General features: G+C 37.6%; 1 protein-coding gene across 4 annotated transcripts in view; it reads left to right on the forward strand.

Annotated features, from left to right (window-relative positions):
* Nucleotides 1-22,960, forward strand: part of NGLY1 (N-glycanase 1) — a 63,620-nt gene that overhangs the window by 13,827 nt on the left and 26,833 nt on the right. For 3 of the 4 annotated variants that reach the window (XM_047099015.1, XM_047099012.1, XM_047099011.1), the window contains exons 3-4: nt 1,457-1,702; nt 16,474-16,639. In XM_047099015.1, coding sequence (XP_046954971.1) covers nt 1,457-1,702; nt 16,474-16,639 — 412 coding nt within the window. The remainder of the gene's footprint in view (nt 1-1,456; nt 1,703-16,473; nt 16,640-22,960) is intronic. The other variant, XM_047099014.1, reaches the window with a different exon arrangement.

The raw sequence follows: 22,960 nt of genomic DNA on the forward strand, positions 1-22,960 counted from the left end.
TTGGAAACTCATTGTGATCTGATTTGTGCTTATCGTATATGTAATTATCACGGCTATAAAAATATTCTCTTTTGCTCAACACTTCCAACTTTTAGTCCAGCTTGTGGTTATTGGTCTCTGTTCAGTCTAAGATGACTCAATTATAGCATAACAATTAAGATTTGTTAAGTGTGAATCTTTACTCCAACAATTGTTCTGTGGCATCGGGCAGGTTATTTAACTTTTCTGAGCCTTCATATTTCCATATAAAGAGTAGGGATAAACCTAGTACCTACCTTGCAGAGTGGTTGTGAGAATTACTTGAGATAATATATGCAAAATTAATACAGCACCTAGAACACATAAACACAATAAATGATAGTTTTGTTTTTACAGCTATTATGGGTAATGAATATAGAGAGCTTACTGGCCCCTTCTGGCTTTTTAAAAGGGATTCATATGGAATTAATTTTCATGTCATTAATGAGAAATGTCTTGGTCACTTCATTCTGATAGGTCTGCCATCACCAGGGAAATAAGGTCATTCTCAGTTATGGAGCTTAACTTAAATGCTAACAATCTGTAAGTCTTACTACTGCACGTTAACAATAGTTTTCTCTCATATATATGTAGCTGGTGGAATTACTATTTTAACACTTGTTTCTCAGTGCCTTGAAACTTAATTGAATATATTTTCATTTCACTTTTTTTCTTGTTTGTAATTTGCTGACTATTTTACATTGTGAGCTTTGTTGTAATGCTTATTGTATCTTAAAGCCCTCTGATTATATTGTGGGTATTCATTAAATGAATCACTACTTGAAGAATGGGATTTTTATGGGTTGATTGTTTTGTTTGGACCACCTTTGTATTTACTGTTAACAGTCCATAATTTTGAATTGATCATCAGGGTTTGCTTTTTGTCTTCTTGGAAAAATTAGTGGACCCCATATACAGACTGCTAATCATATAGCTATTCTTTAAAGTCTTGGGTTTAGGAGATTCAAAGAAAGAAAGGAGATTTATAACTTCTTGGTTTTATGTGACCCCCTGATCATTTTGTATGGCTGCATCCCTAGTAATTACTGTTACTTCATAGGGAATTTCACAGGGAATAGTAGTATTATATATTATTGCAGAGAAGATAGGAATGTACATTTTTGTAATTCTTAACGAGACTTTGTGACTTACTATTCCTAACAGAAAATATTTTTCTAAAGGCCTTTGAATCGATCAAATAAACTAAGCATTATATGCTAAGAAAGTGACCAATTTTCTGAATTTCCTGGTTTACATTTATGCAGTGTTACCTTTGTTTTTTTTAAAAGTGCCACAATGGTAGAAAAACAAAATGATTATTACAACAACAAAATATCTGATGTATTCTATAGTATTGGTTTCATTTTATAGATCTATATATGAATGACTGTCAGTATAAAGCAAAAGTTAAAATTTTTCCCATTTTTATAAATTCCAGGGAGAAACACATCTTATCTTTCCTAAAAAAGCTTCAGTGGAACAGCTGCAAAAAATTCGTGACCTGATTGCCATAGAAAGAAGTAGCAGATTGGATGAATCAAATAAGACTTACAAAGTAGAATTATCTCAGCAACCTGCACCCAGTACCCAGCTTCCCATTACACAGTCTTCAAATCCTAATGGGTTAACCCAGCATGCAGGGAACAGTGAAGGACAATCATCAAATCCACCATCTGCTCCAATGGTAATGTCAGAATTAAACCTTTCTTAACCAGTTCAGAGTATTGAAACAGCAAAAGCTTTGAAACATGTGATTTATTCCTGGATTTATGCCCTCATATTCTTGGCTCTTAGAATTATAATACATCAGATTTCCTTAGCTCTTTAAAAAATTGTCATTTTGTAACAAGTGGGGAAAATGACCATCTTTTTTTATATTTTTAAATCTTAACTTTCAGTTTATTGCCTTTTAGGCATTTCATCATTTATCATATAAATGTACCCGTTGCCTTGGTACTTAAATCAGTCATATAAATTAGTATGTCTTTAACCTAAAACACAATAACAGACTTGCAGGACGATGGCAGTCATATGAGATTTCCTCCACTGTATTGACACTTCTGGTCTAAATTTTACCTGCTGCCATTCATTCTGGGGTTTATTAATTCCAATAACCAAACCCTTATCAACCCCTCAGTTTAGTGAAAGGAACCAACTTCTTTAAGTTTAAAGTAAATAGTAATGCATTCACTTCTTAAGAGTGGTGCTACCAGATTAGTGAAGCTTAGTTAGTGGCATACACAGATATATGCTTCTGTAGAACTGATATCAGACTTGTGATCTCTTATAGGCATCCCTGGTACACTTAATTGATCTCATGTAATAGGAAACTATCTTGTTTACAAAAATCTCTTTTGATACAAGTCCTTAAGGTTTCCTCTGAATTTTCACTCTCAGAAAAATTTCGTGATTTTTTTTCTGTAGTAATTTTATCAGTAGCCAGCTTCAACTCGTATCCTCTTGTGTTAATTTTGGTAAAACATCTTGTTACTGTCCTCCATAAAGCAGAACTTCTATATAGAGTCGGTTATTAAATCTACCCTTAATCTTCAGCTGATTAATTCCCTAGTAGTCAAATGATTAGTGGGCATTTCTTTGTTTATGCTGAGAAGACCCTAAACTTGTCTGTAAAAAATAAAGAATAAAGGTGGTAAGGGCTGTCAGGGGAATAGACAGAGTCACTGTCCTTTCCTGTAATTCTTGTTGAGTGGTTTCTATACTTTTTTTTTTTGTGGAGGATTAACTCCTCTGAAACATATTAGTGCTTCAATTTACTTAAATTAACCTTGAAGTCTTTAAAATGTTTTCTCCTCTCATTAACTTCACAGCTAATTTTTATTTATTCTTAATGTTTATTTGTTTTGAGAGAGAGAGCTCAGAGAGATGTGTGCAAGAGATGTGTGCATGCCAGCGGGAGAGGGGTAGAGAGAAGGTGGAAAGAGAGAGGGTGTAAGTGGGGGAGGGGCAGAGAGAGGAGGAGAGAGAATCCCAACCAGGTTCTGCACTGACAGCAGGGTGCTCGATCTCACGAACCATGAGATCATGACCTAAGCCAAAATCAAGAGTCGGATGCTTAACTGACTGAGCCACCCAGGCGTCCTTACAGCTAATGTTTATTTATAATAATAATAAATACAACTAGTGTTTGTGAATGCTTTCAAGAAACTGGTACTGGATACATTAGGTCAACTAGTAATAATACTAAGTGGCAGTGGCCATTCCGTGAGATAGCATACGTGAAAACTTTTTTTAACTATAAAGGTTTGCTCTTGGTAATAATAATTCTTTCTGTAAAGTATCTGAGCTGCTTCATTAAGTACAGAATTATCACAGAGTAACAGAAAAATGTGACTGCTTAACTCTAATGTGACAGAATCGTAACCCTAATCAGTCCATTCTTTAGAACAGTGGTTTCCACTCTTTCTTGATTGCACATCTTAACAGTAATTCAGGTGTTGAGTACCTGACCTGGCATCTATTTCCTTATAAATTATATACTTCTAATCTGTTATGTACCTTATAATACCTTATACGAGAATTGTGTAAAGAAGGTGAAATAAAAAGTAAATCTAAGATGCAGCCAGTAGATTCTTTTGTGCTCCTCCCATGAGCATGTGTGCTCCATCTTAGATTGCCTGACGTCTTCAGTTTGGCAGTTAAGGTTGATACAGAAGCGCCTTTCACTCCTTCATTTTTTAGCACCATTTCTTATGTTTTCTAATCATAGTGCTAAAATATATGTTTTAAGATTCCCTTCTTCATCTTTTGTTGGATCTCATTGTTATGGGTTAAAATGTACAGTAGTAACCAGTTTTACAGAAAAGCATATAATATACGAAAACATTTTATTTTACAAAATAGCCGTTTCCTAGACTAAGTACTGTTTTGGCTCAGGAAACCCATTCGCATTTTCCAACTCGTCTGTAACCTCTTTCCTTTTTTTGATTCTTAACCTTGCAATTCAGATACTCTTTGAGGTCTTTAAAACTCTGTAATCACCAGAAAGCCACTGGATGCTGTACTAAAAACAAAATGCCATTTTATTGACAAAACAAATGCAGAATTTAGAAGAAAATAAACTTTCTTAAAGACCTATCCCTTTAGTAGGCAGTCTGTTACCGACTCTTATTTCTCTGGTCCTTGGAACACAGTAACCATTTTTGAGTTCCTTAAGGGAATTGGGAGAAATTAGAATGAATCTTGTTTTTTATTGCCAAGTCTTGGTTATCCGCAGATCACTGGAATATGTAGTTTAAAAAAGTGGTGGGGCGCCTGGGTGGCGCAGTCGGTTAAGCGTCCGACTTCAGCCAGGTCACGATCTCGCGGTCTGTGAGTTCGAGCCCCGTGTCGGGCTCTGGGCTGATGGCTCAGAGCCTGGAGCCTGTTTCCGATTCTGTGTCTCCCTCTCTCTCTGCCCCTCCCCCGTTCATGCTCTGTCTCTCTCTGTCCCAAAAATAAATAAATGTTGAAAAAAAAAATTAAAAAAAAAAAAAGTGGGGCACCAGAGTGGCTAAGTAAGTTAGGTGTCCAGCTTCAGCTCAGGTCATGATCTCATGGTTTGTGGGTTCAATCCCCACATCAGGCTCTATGCTGATAGCTCAGAGCCTGGAGCCTACTCTGGATTCTGTGCCTCCCTCTCTCTGCCATCCCCTGCTTACACACTCATGCGCTCGCTCTCTCTCTCTCTCTCTCTCTCAATAAATAAACATTAAAAAAATGTTTTAAGTATTTTGTTATTTAAGCATCCATCACCACTACTTGTTATACTACAGAATTTGATAATTATGTTCTCCTGCCTTGCCCATTTTGAATGGGGGTACTAATTGCTAATTAAAATAGACCAAATTCAAGCAGCAAGAGAAAGATTTAACATGCATATAAACTAGACAAATCCTGAGCACTGATGTGCTCACGGCTATTATAATATTTTTCGTTAAAATTACATCAAGTAAAATCATGAATTATAAAACAAGGTGATAGTCACTGATGTTGAAGTTTGCCAATAAGCTTTTCCTTTAAGATATAAAATACTGGAATATATTGGTATTAAATGAAAGGTGATGGTTGCTAGAAACTTATTTTGCTGCTTTTTTTGGATATTTATGTAAATAAATTACACAGTATGTAGCTTTTGCTTCTGGCTTCTTTTACTTTTATGCTTTTGAAGTTTATTCATATTGTAGGATGTGTCAGTATTTTATTCCTTTTTACTGCTGGGTAGTATTCCATGTTGGACTTTTGGGTTGTTTCCCCATCTTTGCCAATTATGAATATTGCTGTTTTGGACATTCACATACGAGGCTTTGTGTGGACATATGTTTTCATTTCTCTTGGGTAGATTTCTAGAAGTGGAACCACTAGGTTGTATGGTAAGTTTATGTTTAATGTTTTAAGACATTGCCAAGCTGTTTTCCAAGGTTGCTGCACCATTTTACATTCTCACCAGCAGTGTGTGAATGTTACAATTCTCAGTATCCTCACTGACACTTGTTATTGTCTTTTTTATTATGGCAATTTTAGTGGATGTTAGGTAGTATCTCATTGTGGCTTTAATTTGCATTTCTCTAATGACTCAATTGACTTTTAAATTTGCTGGTTATACATGCTGAGTGTGTAGTGTTCCTATAGGACATAATTTCCGGTTAACCCTTTATATATTTTTATATCCTTTGCTCTCCAAAAGCAGTTTCAAAATAGCAAAGATAGTTTCTCAAAGACATAGAACCTTAGAATGTTAAAAGCATTATATTTCCAATTCTGTGACTTTATCTAGGTTGAAAACATGATTCTGAAGTATGATTTGCTTAAAATAAGTCTTCAGCAATTATTATACAGCTAGTTTATGTGCATACTTTTATTTGGCATATGCCTAATTTTTTAAATGTATGTGGAATTGTTAAAGGACTTTTCATCAACTCCAACCACTGTAGAAATTATTGCCCATTGTGTATGTGGGTATACATTTATTTATTTAAAAGAATTACCGTTTGAGGGGCACCTGGGTGGCTCAGTCAGTAAAGCCTCTGACTTTAGATCAGGTAATGATCTCAAGGTTTGTGAGTCCGAGCCCCACATTGGGCTCTCTGCTGTCAGTGCGGATCCTCTGGCCCCCACTCTCTCTGCCCATCCCCTGCTCTCTCTCTCTCTCTCAAAAAATAAACTTTAAAAAAGTAGCAAAAGAATTGCCATTTGAGATTATTCTGTTGGAATTATAAATATATTTTTAGACGATAACAAAATGAGTTGGTTGATTTTTTTATGAGTGTATTTATTTTTTAAATGTTTATTTATTTGAGAGAGAGTCCAGCCTGTGAGCATGGGGTAGAGAGCAAAGGGAAAGAGTGTGGGGGGGGGGGGAATCCCAAGCTGGAAGTCACCTGAGCCAAAACCGGGAGTCGGATGCTTAACCAACTAAGCCATCCAGGCACCCCCGAGTTGATTTATTTTTGAACTAACTTAATCTCTTAAGAAACCTTTTAGTCTGTATCTATATATGATCTTTATTAGAGAAAAAGTCTTCTATTTGGACATAAGATCTAAATGTCTAATTTCTTGTTGTGAACCTAACATTGTTAAAGGTAAAATACATCTGCATACCCTTCAATAAGGGACCACTTAAATTATAACACATCCATATACCAGAATTTTTTTAGCATCTGTTAAAAATGATGATGTGGTCTGTTTTGACATTAAGAGACTTATTATGTGGGAAAAAAGGTAAACTCAGAATTCCAAAATTAAATAACATGTGTGTATGTGTAATATTTCAATTTTCTTATTAAAAATGTACATACATAGAATTTAAGATACAAAACAAATCAACAGAGGGAAGGGAAGCAAAAATAATATAAAAGCAGGCAGGGGGACAAAACACAAGAGACTGTTAAATATAGAGAACAAACTGAGGGTTGCTGGAGGGGTTGTGGGTGGGGGGATGGCCTAAATGGGCAAGGGGCATTAAGGAGGGCACTTGTTGGGATGAGCACTGGGTTTTTATACATAGGTGAAGAATCACTGGAATCCACTCCTGAAATCCATATTGCACTATATGCTAACTAACTTGGATGTAACTTAAAAAATAAATAAATAAAATTTTTAAATGCACACACATATGTTCATTTTAAAAAGGTCTACAAGGCTATGCATTGAATTCTTAGCCATTATTTTTATCTGGGGGTGAAATTACAGGTGATTCCATGTTACTTACACCATTCAGTAATTCCTGAGAATTTCTCATAACAACATTTATTACTTTGATAAGTAGAAAAAAAGGAGGTTTTGTAAGAAATAAGGTAATTAAAATCACAAGTTGATTAAAACTATAATTAAAAAATTATTAAATGGAACCTTTGGGTTTAAAAACAGGTTCGAAATTTAAAAGCCACAAAAGCAAAGAGCTACATAAAGGTAGAAGGAAGACTGATGGGCCTGGGGACCGTTGGTCCTTTACTAAAAAAGTATATTTACTAATACAGCTTCCATGGGTCTCATCGCATGATTTGGCAAAATATACATATTATCTTTTTTTTTTGTATATAGTGTCTTAAATATAGTTCACATTAGAAACCAAAATAATTAGAATCCAAGTATGATCAGTGAAGAAAGACATCTTTTTGACTTAAAACCAGACAGATTGCGCATTTTAAACTTCTATTTGGACTCCAAATATTACTTCAACTCTCTCAGGCAATTAACTGCTGCCTTGTGTACATGGTTACCCAGCTGCTGTGGTCGCCATGCAATCAGCAGACTTCTAGTTTTACCACTTAGTGTTTATGGAGCTGTGCCAAAGAATATGTAAAGAAATAAGGCAAGAAAATAAACTATTGTTCAGGATTGTCTGAGTGCCATTAAAACCACAACGAATGAGGTAATTTCCAGATTGGAAATATTAAATTGAAAACAACAATCTCTAGATGAGTTCTTACCTTACTCTCAGTAAATGAAAACTTGCATTTAAGAACAACAACAAAAATATTGCTGTGCCTCATTTTTGTAAGAATTCTTTAAAGTAAAAATGGAGACATTTCTTTTTTGTGTTTCTGTATCCATTCTGGTAAAGGAGCATATTCCTCCCTGTTGTGAAGAGCCTGGATTTGTCATCACCAGATCTTCAAAAATTTCCTCATCCATCTGTTGTACTTGTCCCTTCTGTAAATCGGGGAGGTGTGTCTGCTCTTAATAAAAGCCACTTCCTCCTTTGTCCCGGCATCCCTTCTTCTCTGTTACCTGTGTAATCTTACATGGACTGTGCACAGTCTTGAATCCTCTTTTCTTGGGGATTCTTCTCAGTGGCATTTAAACCTTGCATTAGACCAGTTTTCATCTAATGTTAGACTGTTTGCATCAGAATGAGCTGGACATTCAGATTCCTAGGTGTAACCCCAAACTGGCTAACTCAGAAAGGAAGATTCGTGATTGGGAAATCTGCATTTTTACAAGTGGATTAATGTTTAAGAACCTTTCCTATAAGCACCCCTGTCTTAGAAACAAGCCAGCATACAAATATCCCTACCTAGATCCTTCACGTCCAGTGGTTCTCATTTCTTCTTGGCAGAAAGTTTCAGGAAGAGTCAGTCCCCTGTACTCATCATTGTATCTTTACTTTTTACACACTGGTGTAGTGAGCTTCCGTTCTTTGTTTGTTTGTTTTTTTAAATTTTTAGCGTTTATTTTTGAGAGAGGGACAGAACTTGAATGGGGGAGGGGCAGAGAGCGGGAGACACAGAATCTGAAGCAGGCTCCAGGCTCTGAGCTGTCAGCACAGATCCTGATGTGGGCTTCGAACTCACTAATGACGAAATCATGACTTGAGCTGAAGTTGGATGCTTAACCAACTGAGCCAACCAGGCGCCCCGTGAGCTTCCATTCTTTTTTTTTTTTTTTAATTTTTTTTTTTTAACGTTTATTTATTTTTGAGACAGAGAGAGACAGAGCATGAACGGGGGAGGGTCAGAGAGAGGGAGACACAGAATCTGAAACAGGCTCCAGGCTCTGAGCCGTCAGCACAGAGCCCGACGCGGGGCTCGAACTCACGGACCGCGAGATCATGACCTGAGCCGAAGTCGGCCGCTTAACCGACTGAGCCACCCAGGCGCCCCTTCCATTCTTTAATCATGTGCCCTGTCAGTAAAATGTTGAGCATATCCTTTCAATGTATATTTTTGTTTGTGAATTACATACATAATTATATATATGTTTTTTATTTTGTTCACAAATTATATATAAATATATACTATTATGCCATTATATTCATCGTAAGACAATGTCAATAGAAGCTATCAAGTAAATAATATTTTTAATTTTTTTAAATTTTTTTTTTTTTGAGACAGAGACAGAGCATGAGCAGGGGAGGGTCAGAGAGAAAGCGAGAAACAGAATCCGAAGCAGGCTCCAGGCTCTAGGCTGTCAGCACAGAGCCCGACGCGAGGCTCAAACTCAGGGACCGTGAGATCATGACCTGAGCTGAAGTCGGCCGCTCAACCGACTGAGCCATCCAGGCACCCCAATAATATTTTTAATTTTTAAAAACGTATTAATCATATATCATTGATGTGGATGTAAATGAATTAATTTGGGTATAACTGTATTTTAAATAGTCTTGATAATTTTGAATTTAGGGGCAAACTTTGTTAGATCTAAGTAGATTGTGATTTATGGCATTAAAATGTAGCTGTTGAAGGGCTCATACCAAAAAAAAGTATATGAGTTAGCCCAGCCATTTTCTTCTTGTTTACATATACTTGCAGTATTAGTATTAGCTTCCATGCCTAGAGGTCTTTGAATCTTTGTTGTTGTTGTTGTTTAATTTTATTTTTAAGTAATCTCCACACCCAACTCAGGGCTCGAACTCACAACCCTGAGACCGAGAGCTGCATGCTCCACCAGCTGAACCAGCCAAGTACCCCAAGTTTTTGTACTATTTCCAAGCCAGGTTGAGGGTTAATTAGTGAAAACTACATAATATAACCTGTAAATTCACTTAGCCAGGCACATACGAATTGCAAAACCTTGTAATACGGTGAAAGTAGTAGTAGGAGTGAACGTGCCAGTTGTTAACTCCCCCTGTACTTTGTGGTACTTTTCTCTCCTCAGATGAGCTTCTCTAACCTCGGGGGGAGCTACCGATAATCCAAATTCTAAATATTATTATAATTTAATTGCTTTATTTTTCGGACAAAAGAAGAATGTAAATAGAAGTTCTAATATTTTCTGTGTACTTTCTTTTTTTTTTTTTTTTTTAATTTTTTTTTTTTTTTCCAACGTTTATTTATTTTTGGGACAGAGAGAGACAGAGCATGAACGGGGGAGGGGCAGAGAGAGAGGGAGACACAGAATCGGAAACAGGCTCCAGGCTCTGAGCCATCAGCCCAGAGCCCGACGCGGGGCTCGAACTCACGGACCGCGAGATCGTGACCTGGCTGAAGTCGGACGCTTAACCGACTGCGCCACCCAGGCGCCCCTCTGTGTACTTTCTAGTGGACCATTTTGTGGAGTTGCTTTGGTACACTTAGACCACTTTGGGACACAGTTAGTTATACGACTAAGTTTCTTACAACCTGTTTGCCTTATTAACATTGTTACAAAACTTCTTACTGAGATTGTCAAATATCTCCATGCTGCTAAATTTAATATACCTTTTTCTTCAGTTCATTTTTAGTTGACCATTTGTCATCTTTAGTTCAGTTGATCATTTCCTGGTTTTCCTTCTACTGTAATTGTCTCAACTATTACCCCATTTAGTTGCTCATTCAAAATTCACAGATTATTCCTGATGTATTTTTCTAGTTTTCTAACTGCCCCCTGACTTCCCAATTCAGTCACCAAGACTGTTAATCCTAAATTCTTTTTATTACTTTTCTACCACTACTGAGCCATCTACTTGAAGCCATCAGCTCTCAGTTCTACAGACCCCTTTGGGTGTTTTCATAACCTCCTTTCTCCACTCTACAGTTGGAATAATATTCTGAAAACACAAATCTGATCCTTTTACTCCCTTGCTTAAGTATTTTTAATAGCTTCCCATCACAATGGAAAGAGACCAAAAAGATCTAAGTGCTTACCAATCAACTTCATCCTCAGCTTTCTCTCTCCATTTCCCCTTGGTTCTCCATGCTCTCAACCCCCTGATAGGCTCTCTGACCGTTTATAATTTGCTAAGCATGTCCCCACACACACACACACACTCCCCAGCTATCTCTGTGCTGTACCTTCTGATAGGAATGGTCTTTTCACTTTCCTGTTGATTAGCCTCTTCTCATCCTTCATAATTTACCACAAATACCATTTTTTCAGGGAATTCTAGGTTTGGAATCCCTGTTATACAGTGTCATTATCCTCTGTATTTTCCTTATAACTTTTCTTATACCTGTGAATAAATTGTCTAACTTAGCATTATATCCCCAGTACGTAGCAAATAATAAAGGCTCATTAAATATTTGAGTAAATTAATATCGTTGTACCAGTACTTTTTTCTGCATCCATAGACTACTTTGTGAGGATAATGTCCTTGACTATTTTGGTCTCCATTATTTTTCCAGTATGTAACACACACACACACACACACACACACACACACACACACGCACATTCATACACAAATGTTTATTGACTTAATATGGTAAGTTTTGTCATTATTTGTTTAATGCCTTTCCTTCCCTTAGACCATAAAGTGATCATGTCTGTCCTGTACACCCATCTCCAGTGCTTTAAATAGTTCTTGACATTAAAGGGAGTATTTGATAATGGTTTTTATTTATTTATTACTATTATTTTTTAAATTTACATCCAAATTAGTTAGCATATAGTGCAACAATGATTTCAGGAGTAGATTCCTTAATGCCCCCTACCAATTTAGTCCATCCCCCCTCCCACAACTCCTCCAGTAACCCTCTGTTTGTTCTCCATATTTAAGAGTCTCTTATGTTTTGTCCCCCTCCCTGTTTTTATATTATTTTTGCTTCCCTTCCCTTGTGTTCATCTGTTCTGTGTCTAAAAGTCCTCATATGAGTGAAGTCATATGATATTTGTCTTTCTCTGACTGACTAATTTCACTTAGCATAATATCCTCCAGTTCCATCCACATAGTTGCAAATGGCAACATTTCATTCTTTTTAATTGCCAAGTAATACTCCGTTGTATATATATACAACATCTTTATCCATTCATCCATCGATGGACATTTGGGCTCTTTCCATACTTTGGCTATTGTTGATAGTGCTGCTATAAACATTGGGGTGCATGTATCCCTTCAAAACAGCATACCTGCATCCCTTGGATAAATGCCTAGTAGTGCAATTGCTGGGTCATAGGGTAGTTCTATTTATAACTTTTGAGAAACCTCCAGACTTTTCCAGAGTGGCTGCACCAGTTTGCTTTCCCACCAGCAGTGCAAAAGAGATCCTCTTTCTCCGCATCCTCGCCAACATCTGTTGTTGCCTGAGTTGTTAATGTTAGGCATTCTGACAGGTGTAAGGTGGTATCTCATTGTGGGTTTGGTTTGTATTTCTCTGTTGATGAGTGATGTTGAGCATTTTTTCATGTGTTGGTTGGCCATCTGGATGTCTTTGGAGAAGTGTCTATTCATGTCTTTTGCCCATTTCTTCACTGGATTATTTGTTTTTTGGGTGTTGAGTTTGATAAGTTCTTTATAGATTTTGGATACTAACCCTTTATCTGATATGTTGTTTGCAAATATCTTCTCCCATTCCATCAGTTGCCTTTTAGTTTTGTTGATTGTTTCCTTCACTGTGCAGAAGCTTTTTATTTTGATGAGGTCCCAATAGTTCATTTTTGCTTTTGTTTCCCTTGCCTCCAGAGATGTGTTGAGTAAGAAGTTGCTGCGGCCAAGGTCCAAAAGGTTTTTGCCTGCTTTCTCCTCGAGGATTTTGATGGCTTCCTGTCTTACATTTAGGTCATTCATCCATTTTGAGTTTATTTTTGTGTATGGTGTAAGAAAGTGGTCCAGGTTCATTGCTCTGCATGTTGCTGTCCAGTTTTCCCAGCACCACTTGCTGAAGAGACTGTCTTTATTCCATTATTCTTTCCTGCTTTGTCAAAGATTAGTTAGCCATACATTTGTGGGTCCATTTCTGGGTTTTCTATTCTGTTCCATTGATCTGAGTGTCTGTTTTTGTGCCAGATAATAATCTGTATTTTTAAACTTAATCTGGCTATGGCTACCTTTTATTTTTATTTTTTAAGTTGTTTTCAATGTTTGTTTATTTTTGAGAGGGAGTGCGAGAGCACAAGCAAGGGATGGGCAGAGAGAGAGGGAGAGAAAGGATCTGAAGCAGGCTCTGCGCTGACAACAGAGAGCTTGATGTGGGGCTCGAACCCACGAACTGAACCGTGAGCTCATGACCTAAGCTGAAGTCAGACACTTAACCAACTGAGCCACCCAGGCACCCCTTGGCTACCTTTTAATAAACACACATACAACCCATTCATATTTATCATAACTGCTAATATATTGGAATTTATTTCTGACATCTTATTTTGTGTTGCCTGTGTCCTTGCTTTTGTTTTTTTTCCCATTTCTGTTTTATATTGAAAACATTTTCTTCAATTATTTTCCCTTTAAAAGTTAAAAAATGTTAAATATCTTTGGTTTTCTATTATTGCACTTAAGTTTTTAATGCAAATATTTAATTTTGTGCATATATATATTTACTTTTATATATCATATATAAAATCATATATATACCATATATATATATGATATATAAATGTATTTTTTTCCAACATGTTATAACAAGACAGGAACCTCAGAAAGATTTTACTTTTTTCTGCTTTCTTCCCTGCTACCTTCTTTAATTTTTTTTTTCAACGTTTTTTTATTTATTTTTGGGACAGAGAGAGACAGAGCATGAACGGGGGAGGGGCAGAGAGAGAGGGAGACACAGAATCGGAAACAGGCTCCAGGCTCCGAGCCATCAGCCCAGAGCCTGACGCGCGGCTCGAACTCACGGACCGTGAGATCGTGACCTGGCTGAAGTCGGACGCTTAACCGACTGCGCCACCCAGGCGCCCCATTCCCTGCTACCTTCTTTATGAGAAGATTTGAGATATTGCTGTTCAGTTACTGTTTGTAATAATCAGAACTTAGGTTTTACTAGTTTATTTTTTTAACTTGCTCCTGCTTCTTTTATCTCAGTTTCTACTGGGTGATCTGCTTATTTACTTTGAATATATTATATTTTGAGGGGAAAATAACTTCCCTAAGAATTCTTTTAGATAAGATTTGGGAGTGGTATACTTTCTACAGTGTTACATATCAGAAAACATTTCTTGTGCCCTTTTGTGTGATTAGTTTGGCTGGGTATGAATCCTGTTTCCCAGTCATTTTCCCTCAGAATTTCTTCCCTTTTTTTTTTGTAATGTTTCTTTATTTATTCTTGAGAGCAAGCGAGAGAAAGAGGGAATCCCAAGAGGCCCTGCGCTGTCAGCACAGACCCCACACAGGGCTCTGTCTCACAAACTGCGAGATGAGCAGAAATCAAGAGTTGGAGGCTTACTGACTGAGCCACCCAGGCGCCCCCTCTTTATTTATTTATTTATTTATTTATTTATTTATTTATTTATTTATTTATTTATTTATAAGGGGGAGTGGGAGGGACAGAGAGAGAGAGAGGGAGAGGGAATCCCAAGCAGGCTCTGCCCTGTCAGTGTGGATCCGATTGTGGGGCTTGAACTCATGAACCATGAGATCATGACCTGAGTTGAAACCAAGTCGGATGCTTAACCAAGTGAGCCACCCAGATGCCCCAACCCCTCAGAATTTCAAAGATTTTGTTTAAGTGTTTCTAATGAGATGTCTGATTCATTAGAGCATATTAGGATTTTGTTTTTCTATTTCTCTATTTTCTATTTATGAAATATCCCTATTATATGCCTAGTTTTATCCCCCCATTCATAGTGGCTCTTTTCTTCAACTATTGGTTTCTGCTATTTCTTGGAGAAGTTTCTCTTCTCCACTTTTTCTACTCTACTTTCTAGATTTCCTGTTGGCTGGATTTGGGAACTTTTGGATTTATCCTCAGTGTCTATTTGTTGGGTTTTTTGGGTGGGGGCGGAGGGATGCTTTTTTTTTTTTTTTTTTTGGGGGGGGCACATTCTCAGAAAATGTCTTGGTTCAATCTTCTAATTGATCACTCTTTAGCTATGTTTATTCTACTGTTTGACACCCTCTGTACTTTGTCCTTTCAGTGTTTAAATTTTTAATTTCCAGGATCCGTAGTTGTCTTTTGCTGAATACAGTATACTCTCAAATCTCTGAAGATAGACTTTTTTATAGTCTGTCTCTGTATTTGCTGCCATGGCTACAGGGTTAGTTCTGATGTTGATTCTAGTATGTCTTCTCAACAGTATGGGTTGTTGCAGATCCAGCGAGTCCTGAGAGTTCCCACGAGCCTGTCTGTGAATACAGCATCTTCTTCTAGCAATTGTAGAGAGGGGTAGCACATGCTACCAGGTAGGCTGTACCAGAAGCAGCAGTTCTGAGCTTGGAAGTTTTTCTTTCCTTGTGGGAGTCTCAGCATCCTCCCTCACTGCTGAGAGGTATACTTCTTTGTTGACAAGGAGTGATGGGGATAGGGTGGAGAAAATGCTAGCTGTTCCTCCTGCAGAGCTCAGCCAGTGTTCCTAATGCTTGTTCCAAGGCTTTTTTTGCTCTGGATCCTGTGGCTCCTCTACCCTTGGGATTATTTTGAGAACATTTTTTAGTTTGTGTAACCACTCTTTTCGCGGGGGGGGGGGGGGGGGGGCGGGGTGCATATTGCCATGGTTTTTTCCTTTAATCCATTTGTGCCTGTTTTTCTCCTTCAGGAATTTCTCAAAATTCCTGATCCCTTAAGAGTACTCCTCCCTTGTTAATGCCATATAGAGTTTCCTTAAAAAGTTATGTTACTGGGGTGCCTGGGTGGCTCAGTCAGTTAAGCATCCGAGTCTTGGTTTCAGCTCAGTTCGTGATCTCACAGTTCATGAGTTTGAGCCCCACATCAGGCTCTGCACTGAAAGTGCAGAGACTGCTTGGGATTTTCTCTTGTACATGCACTTGCTCGCTCTCTCTGTCTCTCAAAAGATAAACATTAAAATTTTTTTTTTCAAAAATTATGATACTTGCAGGGATTTGAAGTGGAAAAGCTATTGTTCACATGCACTGCTCAGAGCAGTGTGTTGATCCAAACTTGTAATCAAGCATTTAGCATATTCTTGTTTAAATGTATCCTCAATGATACAATATATTCAGAGGAAAAAAATAGACGTATCTTAGACTGTGACCCAGATATGGGTATCTCCTAAAACTAATTTTATAAAGGTTTTGAGTATAGTTATGTATTTCAGTAAACTCATACATTCCTCTTTATCTATGAAATCATAGAACCATTGTTTTCTGTTACGTGTTATTTTTGCAGCATATGGAGAAAAGCTAACTTCAGTATTTTTTTCTATTAGGTTACCACTGATTCAGTCATTCTAAAAGTTCTGCGGTCCAACATTCAGCATGTGCTGGTCTATGAGAACCTTGCTCTCCAGGAAAAAGCACTGGCTTGTATTCCAGTCCAAGAACTAAAAAGGAGATCTCAAGAAAAGTTATCTAGAGCTAGAAAATTGGATAAAGGTAGTGGCTTTATATAACCGTTCATTGCTAAATATACATCATTGCTAAATAGAAATACTGAAATGATGCCTTTTGCTGTATACATCATAAAATTCTAACCTATTAATATGTTGATGTCTCAAGTTAAAACAGTAGTAAAATTTTATTGCACATACCTTATGGACACATCTATTAACATTTTTTTTTCTTACTTCAGTATGTATTTGCAGTTTAATCATTGGTGTGTGAATTTTTCTAGGTATAGTAGAACTTTAGTCTGTGGAACATACAGCATTTTTAATAAATTTTAATGTGAATCAGACAGAAAACACATTCAAGATTAATCTATATGATTAGACCATTGACTTACTTTGGTTAATAAAGAGATAGTATTTACTGATTAAGAGTATGGATCTTGAAGCCAACTGCCTGGGAAGAAATTCAGCTCTGCCACTTTACCGTACATCACTGAGCCAGTAATTTAATCTCTAGGTCTCAATTTCTTCATTTGAAAATTTGATTTTGGGGGCACCTGGGTGGCTCAGTCAGTTGAGCGTCTGACTTCGGCTCAGGTCAAGATCCCACAGTTCTTGGGTTTGAGCCCCACGTCGAGCTCTGTGCTGACCACTTGCTCAGAGCCTGGAGCCTGCTTCGGATTCTGTGTCTCCTTCTCTCTCTGCGCCTCCCCCGCTCACACTTTGTCTCACTCTGTTTCTCAAAAATAAATAAATGTAAAAAAATGTTTTAAAAAAGGTGATTTTTAAAAGTAAATGAGATAGAACAAGTAAATGGCTCAGAATGATACCTGCCACACTCATCAACCAATAATTATTTGTTATCATTAAGGGTTTTAGAATTTTAGTTATTTTTCCAACATCAGCATTTTTACTTTGGGTTTTTATGTAATTAGCTTTTATCTAAGTCATTTCTTAATACTAAATTTTCTAGGGGAGGATGTAATTTTTTTGGTGGTTGCCTTAGTTTCAGTAAACAGTTTTAACTAATCTAAGTCCACCTTCAAAAACACTATTCTTCGTCATGTATAGTGCAGATACCTCTTAAAAGAATTGTCCCAATTCTTCCCTCCCGTCCCTATGACATTGCTGTCATATACTGCAATCACCTAATAATACATTGCTGTTGTTATTAAACAAGTTACTTTTTAGGCCACAGATAAGAAAAACACAAGATTCTCTTTTAATTTCATGTATTCCTTTTCTGACACTTTCTTTCTCTAGATCTGAGTTTCTGACCTTTACCTTTTTCCTTCTTCCTGAAGAACTTCTTTTTAATATTTCTTTCAGGGCAGCTCTGTCAAAGATGATTCCCTCACTTTTTCATTGCCTGAGAAAGCCTTTATTTTTTTTTCTTCCTGCTTGAAGGATAGTATCACTGGGATATAGATTTCTAGGTTGGTGAGGCTTTTCTTTCAACAACACTTTATTTTACTCCACAGTCTTCTTGCCTGCATTGTTTATGACCAGAAGTCGGCTATGGTCCCCATGCTTATTCTTGAACAGTTAAGGTTCCCCCACACCTGCTAGCTCCTCATCCCCAACTTTATTCAAGATTTTCTCTTTGTCTATGGTTTTCTGCAGTTTGAACATGACAAGCCTAGGTGCAGCTTCTTGGTTGGTGTTTCTGAGCTTCCTAGATCTGTGGTTTGGAATCTCATTAATTTTGGAAAATTCTTGGCCATTATTGTGTCAGATATTTCTTTTGTTTCTTTCTCCCTTTTCCTTCTGGTATTCCAAAATGAAGATACTCTATTTTACCTTCATCTATCTCTTCCTCAGTTTCCCGCAGTTCTTAGTGCTCTGGTCCATTTTGAGATTCTCTTGTAATTCTTGGATGTCCTGTGCCCCTTTTCTTTTTTTTTCCTTTATTCTTTTTTTTCCTCTTTGATTTTTAGTTTGGGGAGTTTCTGTTAACCTATCTGCAAGCTCACTGTCCTTGGCTACGTCTTATCTACTGATGAGCCTATGAAGCGCATTCTTTTTTTTTTTTTTAAGTTTCTTTATTTCTGAGAGAGAGAGAGAGAGAGAGAGCATGAGCAGGGGAGGAGCAGAGAGAGGGAGACACAGAATCCAAAGCAGGCTCCAGGCTCCGAGCACAATGTGGGGGCTCGAACCCGCGAACTGCAAGACCATGACTCCAGCTGAAGTTGGATGCTTAACCGACTGAGCCACCCAGGTACCCCCCATGAAGGGCATTCTTAAGTGTTCTTGATTTCTACCATTTCCTTTAGATTTTTTTTAAAAGTTTCTAAATAACAACAAAAAAAATCTATTTACATTATCCATCTATTCTTACATGTTGTCTACTTTTTTTATGAGAAACCTAATATATTAATCACAATTATTTTAAATTTTTTGTCTGTTAATTCCAAAATCTGTGCCATATCTGAGTAGTTCTGATACTTGCTTTGTCTCTTCAGACTGTTTTTCATGCCTTTTAGCACATCTTATATTTTTTGTTGGAAGTTGGACATGATGTATTGGGTAATAGGAGCTGAGGTGAATAGGCCTTTTATGTAAGGTTTTATGTCCATTTAATGAGGAGTTAGGCTATGTTTAATGTTTGCCATAGGTGTCAGAAGCTTCAGATTTCCTCTGGTATTCTTGTCTTCCCTCTTGTCTTTGGGCTTTTCTAAGAACTCCTTAGAGTCTGTATCTTTTAGCGTATTCCATTGTTTTTACACTGGAGCCTTGTTGGTATAATGCAGAGGGGAGGAGAAGCCCTCTGTCATCTTCTGAGTAAATCTCAATTAAGTTTTAGTGGGCCTGTATCCTCAGGCCTGTGACCTTCCCAGGTCTTTCTTAACTTTTCCCCCCCATAGGCAAGATAAGAAGGCTAGAGGCAGCTAGGGCCAGGGAAGTCCCCTTTCCACACTTCAGAAAAGGCTCTGGTAAAATCTTTTTTCCCTGAAGAATAGGCCTTAATTCTAGAGAATAATCTGGGCATACTTTACAATTCTTAATCTTCTCTCCTTCCCAGAGCCATGAAGGAATCTTTTTTTTTTTTTTTAATTTTTTTATTTTGAGAGCGTGCACACACATACATACACATGCAAGCAGGGGAGGTGAAGGGAGAAGGAGAGGGAGAGAGAGAATCCCAAGCAGGTTCCACGCTGCCCTGTCAGCACAGAGCCCAACATGGGGCTTGATCTCACAAGTGTGAGATGATGACCTAAGCTGAAATCAAGAGTCAGTCACTTAACCAACTGAGCCATCCAGGAGCCCCTCTTTTTTGGTTCTTTACCAAGAAAACCTGATGGAATTCTTGGAGGGAAAACCCTCAAACGTGTTAGGAATCCCTCCTAAGATTGTGTTTCTTATTCAAGCTAGTCCATCATATTCAGCCTCCAGCAGTTTGTCAAAATTACCATTTAAGTGTTTCTTACCAATTTATGACTCCGGTGGCTTATTTTCCATATAGCAGATGCTGGTTGTGATTCTCTGTATTTGTCTGTTTCTCCAGATTTCAGGGTGACAGTTTGCCCTGTGAACTCTTTTGAACTCAAGAAAAGTCAGTGATTTTGGTTTATTCAGTTTTTTACTGTTGTAACAATGCGAATGAAAACTCTAAGCTCTTTACGTGTTAGAGCTAAAACCAGAAGTCTCTCAGAGGGATTAACAGTGTGTCTCTTTTCCTTTTTTAATCATCTAATCACTTCTTACATATATCATGTAGATATTTTGCTGCCCATTGTATTTTGGTAGTTTTGTCTTTATTGTAATATTATACTGTGTCATTTCCTTGTATTTGATGACCAGTCTGGGCCTTAGTCTAAATTCAGCAACATTGTTGTGAGACCTTGAGACAATTCTTCATGTTGGATTAATATATTTTTACTATTTATGAGATAAGAATGCTTATCAATATGTGATCATAAAGACCCTGTCCACTTTAAAGTACTGTCCTCCTTTAGATAATGCCTGACATAAATGCCTGTCTAATAGGTACTAACTGAAGCGTGTTTTGTGTGTGAGTCATTGGGCTAAGCCCTGCAGGGGAGACACAGCAGTGTCCCTGCTGACATTTGCCTGGCATGTTTTCCCTCTAATTATAAAGGTAATATGTGGCTTTTTGGTAGAAGATTTGGAAAATAGGAATAAGATAAGGCATCTATAACTTCATCTCATCAGAGTATGACTTAAGATTTGTCTATATATCCTCTCACACTTAAATTAAAGAAGTTAAAAATCCTGTTCTTTAGTTACTAATGTACTAATGAGTACATGAACACATTTTAAGTACTCATTAACCACAAGTGATTTGTGGCCACCTTGTCGGACAGTGTGGATATGAACTATGTTTCCATTATTGCTGAAAGTTCTATTGGATGCTGCTGTTCTACAAAAACAGTAGGATACTGAAAGATGAAAGAGTAAGAGTCATAAGTGGGAGAAATCCAAATATATAGTGAAATAAGTGGTATTACAGACATAATGGATATATTATTTCAGGTTAGAGTGGGCTGTGAGCAATGGGATTTGACCCCAGTGGCTTAAGATTTATTTTCTCATGTAAGAAATTATTGAGGGAGGCAGTCTGATGCTACTGGTAGGCTCTGAGACATTATCAGAAGCCTAGGTTCTTTCATCTTTTGGTGCTGGCATACATGGTTTCCATTCCGCAAGTTACGTCTCATAGTCCAAGGTGACTGCTAAAGCTCCAGCCATTATATCTGCAGACCAGGCATCAGGAAGAAGAAAAGGAGAGAAAGCAAAAGGTACCTCTAAGCTGAGCCTATTCTCTTGAAGCAGCCTTCCTTGGCATCTCACACCAATCTTCATCATTTGGCCTCATTTAGCTCCAAGGGAGGCTGGGACCTGTAGTCTTTTTAGCTAATGCATTGCCATCCTAAATAAATCAGAATCTGTAAATAAAGTATTGGCAGATGGATGTTGTATGGCAAGGAGCACCTTTGGCACTGAGGTGATTACAAAGCCTCCTTTGTCCAGGTTGGTGATTTTCCTTTATTGTGGGTTTTTTTGGTGTGTTATTTGTTTGTTTTTTCATTTCCTCCTCAAATTAAATCTTCTGGGTTTCTGAACTAGGAAAAGTGTTCTGGTTTGAAGCAGAAGTGAGAACCTTGGAACACTGCCCACTGAGATACCTTTAGATATAGTTGAGGCTCAGGGCTCAGAGAAGTGTGATTTCATAGCTCTGGCTTGGAAGACTGAAGAGTTGTCATGATTGAGTGTTCCAAATATAGGTGAAACACCTTTTTCAAAGAGGAAGAACCCTGTCATTTTAGAAAAGTGAAATAAAATATATGTTGGCCTACTGAATTGAATATGAAGACATGGGAAGAAAAATGTTGAGTATTAAGGTGTGTCTAAGGATGAGGCTACCTAGACAGATGTTTTACTGGTTCTCTTCTCTTTTTGTTTTTATGTTTATTTAATGTTCTTGCGAGTGACAGAAGGGCAGAGAGAGAGGGAGACACAGAATTTGAAGCAGGTTCCAGGCTCTGAGCTGTCAGCACAGAGCCCAATGTGGGGTTCAGACTCCCAACCCGCGAGATCATCACCTAAGCCAAAGTCAGACACTCAGCCGACTGAGCCACTCAGGTGCCCCAATGGGTTCTCTTCTTATTCCCTCTTTTGTACACTAATGTCTGGTTTTCATAGGATGGAGTTAAGACCTAAAGTTGTTGATTTTATTTTTGTCACTGAAAAATTACCAGAAATCTATTCGTAGGTTATTTTTAAAGATGCTAAATTTATTAATCTAAAGTCTTTTTTTTTTTTTTTTAGGTTTATTTATTTGAGAGAAAGAGTGCACGGGGGAGGGGCAGAGAGAGGGAGAGAGAGAATCCAAAGCAGGCTCCATGTTGTCAGAAGAGCTCAATGCAGGGCTCAGTCTCACAAACCATGAGATCACGACCTGAGCCAAAATCAGGAGTTAGGCACTTAACCAACTGAGCCACCCGGGCACCCCCTTGAAGTCTTGATTATAATTTTAAAATATACACTCCACACTCTAATATATTCTCCATATTTTCCCAGAATTTACCATCTAAAACAAACAAACAAAAAACCAAACACAGGCACACAACAAAAAAGAATTTAGCATCTAAGTCAAACCTTCCTTTAAGCCCCATAACTCTGAGCTTTCTGAGCTCTTATCCTCTACAGACAGGATTCCACTTGCATTTCTCTGAGCCATAATTAAGGATATTGCTTGATCAAGGAGCACTGTCCCCGGTGGGCCTCACACTCTGTGTGTCAGTTCTACTTCTGGCTGGGAGGCTGCAGTACCTAGAATGCAGAAATACAAGTATTCTGTCTTCCTTGCCTTTCTTTTCCCATTTTGATAATGACTATTTGGTGA

Source organism: Lynx rufus, unplaced genomic scaffold (assembly GCF_022079265.1).
Source record: "Lynx rufus isolate CCGP_SWC_20201006 ecotype Redwood Valley unplaced genomic scaffold, mLynRuf1.p SCAF_5, whole genome shotgun sequence".
Classification (NCBI taxonomy): Eukaryota; Metazoa; Chordata; class Mammalia; order Carnivora; family Felidae; genus Lynx; species Lynx rufus.